This window comes from Myotis davidii, unplaced genomic scaffold (assembly GCF_000327345.1).
Source record: "Myotis davidii unplaced genomic scaffold, ASM32734v1 scaffold1960, whole genome shotgun sequence".
NCBI lineage: Eukaryota > Metazoa > Chordata > Mammalia > Chiroptera > Vespertilionidae > Myotis > Myotis davidii.
Window position 1 is genome coordinate 207,678 of NW_006292441.1, and position 4,598 is coordinate 212,275.

At 50.3% G+C, this 4,598-nt stretch overlaps 1 protein-coding gene across 1 annotated transcript in view; it reads right to left on the bottom strand.

The window, feature by feature from the left end:
- FGD1 (FYVE, RhoGEF and PH domain containing 1) overlaps positions 1-4,598 on the bottom strand; it is a 15,731-nt gene that overhangs the window by 10,761 nt on the left and 372 nt on the right. The window contains exons 2-5 of the mRNA XM_015565406.1: positions 2,572-2,728; positions 2,334-2,472; positions 532-590; positions 251-397 (exon numbers count right to left, since the gene is read on the bottom strand). Of these exons, the coding sequence (XP_015420892.1) occupies positions 251-397; positions 532-590; positions 2,334-2,472; positions 2,572-2,728 (502 nt within the window). The remainder of the gene's footprint in view (positions 1-250; positions 398-531; positions 591-2,333; positions 2,473-2,571; positions 2,729-4,598) is intronic.

Here is a 4,598-nt window from a genome sequence, read left to right on the forward strand (position 1 = left end):
ATAAAGGTTGCAAGGAAGAGTCTAGGCATGGGAGTCACTTCCTAGGTGAGTGACCTTGGGCAAGTCACTTCTCTTGGTCTTAGTTATATCATCTGTAAAGTAGAGGGAAAACCATTCCTAGTGTAGGTAGTGAAAGTGCAATGGGTCAATGGAGGAAAGACTGACTAGCAGGAGGTACAGTCTTGAGTGAGTACCAGGCCAACATGTATGGAGGGCCTGGCCCACCCGCAACCCCACACCTGGCACTTACTAATATGAGGTATCGGTCTTGAGTGGTCCCATTCTTCGCTGACAGCTTAAGGATGTGGCCTTCTTTGATGAGCTCTTTGGTGGGGCTGACGATGTCTTCTTCACCCCCTAGCAGCTCATATACTTTCAACAGCTTGTGCATTCGCTCCTGGCAAGAGACAGTGAGCAAAAGGCAGGGTTGGGGTGCTGGTCTCCCCACCGATGTCCTCGAGGAGCAAGCCCTCCAGGACAGAGACAGCACAGGCGGGTGGCCAAGGAAGGGCAGGGCGAGAGGCCACTCACCATTTTGCGGATGGCAGCGTTAGAGTGCTCTGCAGCGGTGGCTATCAGCTCCAGAGACTCTGTGGGCAGAGTGGGAAGTCAGATGGAGGAAGGCCTAGCAGAGAAGAGGCTCTTGGGAGCTCCTTTGCTTCCTGAATACCTCCTCCTGGCCTCCCTACACCCTCCCCATCCCAGAAAGCACCAGCCTCAAAGATGTCCATAGCAACATCACACAAAATCAGAAACTGTCTCAATGCAGAATCATAATACATGGGATAGCTGGCGGCCTACACAATACAAGCTTAACAAGATAATTATTACCATTAAAAAGAACCACAACAGCCTGGCCAGTGTGGCTCAGTGGTTGAGCATTGACCCATGAACCAGGAGGTCTCAGTTTGATTCCCAGTCAGAGCACATGCCTGGGTTTCAGCCTCGATCCCTAGTGGGGAGCTTGCAGGAGGCAGCTGATCAATGATTCTTTCTCATCAATATTTTTCTCTCTCTCCCTTCCTTTCTGAAATTAATAAAAATATATTTTAAAAAGAAAATGGGGGAGCTTGGTCTGGGGCCAGTTAGTCTGGGAGTTGAGACAGAAGGTCAGACTTGGAGCTTGGCATAAGTAGCCTAATTTGGGGGACTTGGGCGAGGGAGAAGAGAGTCTGAGTTTCTGTCTGGAGCTCAGTCTAGGTAGCTCAGTCGCAGGGTTCTCTCTGGGGTTCACACTGGGGAACTCTAGGAATCCAGTCTGAGGACTCAATGGTCTCGGTCTGCGGAATGGATCTTGAGTGTCAGTCTTTTGGGCTCCGTCTGAGGGGCAGTAAATGGAGAGATTCATCCAGGGTGCTCAGTTTGGCAATACCCTTCTATAGAATGGTGAACAAGGAGACCAGACTGGGAGAAAGCTGGGGAGACTCTGGGGAGCACTTTTGGGGGTGTGACCCTGGGGGTGGGTCTCATACCGGAGGAAGCAGAATGAAACACTTTCTAGTGGTTCAATGTGGGGAGGCGGCATCTCAGCCTAGAGATGTAAATCTTGGAGGCAGAAAACACCGAGTCCAGTCTGGGAGGCTCCGTTCTGGAAAGCTGATGCTGGGGGCTCCGATCAGACCCGGAGGCTGTTTGGGGAGGTTCATTCTGGGTGGGGGCCGGCAGACAGGGAGTGGAGCTCTAAACGTGGAGGATGGACAATCCGACAAATCTCAGCTCAGCTGTGGAGACCGACCTGCGGGTCAGTCTGGACTCAGCCTAGAGCAGTGGTTCCCAACCTTTTGGCCCTTTAAATTCAGTTCCTCATGTTGTGACCCAACCATAACATTATTTTCGTTGCTACTTCATAACTGTCATGTTGCTACTGTTATGAATCGGAATGTAAACATCTGACATGCAGGATGGTCTTAGGCAACGCCTGTGAAAGGGTCGTTTGACTGCCAAAGGGGTCGCAACCCACAGGTTGAGAACCGCTAGCCTAGTGGCTCAGTGCCTCTGGACTTGGACAACTTCCTTTGAGGACAAGTCTAAGGGTCAGCTTTGGGGTCTTGGCCTAGGAAGCAGGTGTCTGCCTTTAGGGGATCATTCTGGGCATGCGCCTCCAACTCTGGCATTCCAGTTGGGAACTTCAGATGTGGGGACTCCTGAATGTTCTGTGTGTGTCTTTCGGGCAGAGTCCTCAGCCTGGAGGTTCACCCCGGGCCTCACTCCAGAGCTTCCAGGTGGGCCTTTCGGCTTGGAGATCCCATTTTGGGATTTCAACTATGTGGCAAAGGAAGGCTGGACGGTGAATGAAGTCTTGGCCGGGGCTGGGCCCGGATGTGTGCACTCACTTTGGGCATCCTTGCTGTCCGGGGAGCCGTGGGGCAGCTTCAGAAGATAGTCCTTGAGAAGCAGCTCGTAGCGGGGGATGCGCTGCACAGGCTCCAGCATGTGGTGCTGCAGCGTCAGGTTGCCACAGGCTTCCTCTTTCTGTGATGGGCAGAGGCACAGGGGCTCAGGACTGGCCAGACCCCACACTGGGCCCCCACAGACCTCTCCTCCCACCTGCCCCATCCCTCTTGGCCGTACCTGCACCTCGTGGATGATCACTTTAAACTGGGTGGAGCGCTCTGTCCAGGTGTTGACCAGCTCCACGGCGCGGTCGAAGTTTTTCACATACTCGCCGTACATCTTGAGGAAGGGCGCCAGCTTCTGCAGGATGTCTCCGATGCGTGGGTAGCGGTCCCTGGGATGGAGGCAGGGGTTGACATGGTCCTGTTGATCCTTGTCCCCAGCCCTCCCGCTGCCCCCTACCAGCCTCAGGCAGAGACCCATGGGGTCTCTTGGTCCTGGACATCTACTTCTCAGCCAGTCTGCTCCTTTGTTGTTGTTTTTTAAATATATTTTTTATTGATTTCAGAGAGGAAGGGAGGGGGAGAGAAACATCAGTGATGAAAGAGAATCATTACTCGCTGCCTCCTGCATGCTGCACACTAGGGATAAATCCCACAACCCGGGCATGTGCCCTGACTGGGAATCGAACCGTGACCTCCTGGGTCATAGGTCGACACTCAACCACTGAGCCACACCAGCCAGGCCAGTCTGCTCCTTTGGAAGTTCTGCTTCTATTATCAGCTAATTAGGCCAAGACACACAGCTTGATGTGAAACTTTGGCCTGGGCGGCCACCTACCCCAATGTTACCCTGCTCAACACCAGTGGTTCTCAACCTTCCTAATGCCGCAACCCTTTCATACAGTTCCTCATGTTGTGGTGACCCCCAATTTCATTGTTACAAATTGAACATAATTAAAGCATAGTGATTAATCACAAAAACAATATGTAATTATATATGTGTTTTCCGATGGTCTTAGGCGGTCCCTGTGAAAGGGTCATTCGACCCCCAAAGGGGTCGCGACCCACAGGTTGAGAACCGCTGCTCTAGAGCAAGTGTGGGGAAAATCATTTAGGGGTGCGTTAATTAAATGTTTAACCAAATATAGCAGGTGATTTTTTTTGGTTTTTGTTGTTGTTTTTACTCCTCACTTGAGGGTATTTTTCCATTGATTTTTTTTTTTTTTTAGAGAGAGAAGAGAGAGGGAAAGACAGAGAGAGAAACATCGATGTGAGAGAAACACACCAATTGGTTGCCTCCTGCATGTGCCCTGACAAGGACCTGGGCCTGGGAAGAACCTGCCATGGAGGCATGTGCTCTTGACCAGAATCGAACCCGGGACCCTTCAGTCTGCAGGCTCCATCTACTGAGCCAAACTGGCAGGCTAATTTTTTTATTGTTATGGTTAATACTCACCCAAGGATATTTTTTTCCATTGATTTTTTTGAAAGAGTGGAAGGGAGGAAGAGAGACAGAGAGAGAGAAACATTGGTGTGAGGGAGACACATTGATTGGTTGTCTCCCGCTCAAGCCCTGACCAGAGCTGGGGATTGAGCCTATAGCAGGCTAATTTTTAAGTTAATTATTTTGTATGGCTGCAAATGATGTTATAAATATCCAAACGGCCCTTGGCAGAAAAAAGGTTCTCCACTCCTGCTCTAAAGGATGGATTGGAAGAGGAGAGCCTGGAGGTTGGGAGCCTGTCTATCACCCCTGCCCTCCTACCTCAGGCCTCAGCTTAGGTCTCACCTCCTCCCTAGACCCTTCTCTAACCCCTCCCTGCTAGGCTTGTCTGGATTCCCACAGCCTCCCATTCTGAGCTGTCATAACACCGGTGAAAAATATCAACAGCTCACATTCAGTGAGCAATTCTTATATACCAGGTACTGTTCTCTACATGAATGAGCTAATTTAATCCTTAAAGCATTACAAGTGAGCCTATTCTTACTACTTTTATTCCACAGAGAGGAAACTGAACCACAGTAATTTAAGAAACTTAATGTCACAAATCTACACATGACAGAGCTAGAATATGAACCCAGCTAGTTTGGCTCTTGACCTCATACTCTTAAGGGCTTTGCTACCCTATATAATAAAAGCCTAATATGCTAAGTGTCCGGTCATCCTGTCGGCGTTCAACCAATCAAAGCATAATATGCTAATAATATGCTAAGGCCACTCAGCTGCTCACTATGACGTGCACTGACCACCAGGGGGCAGAT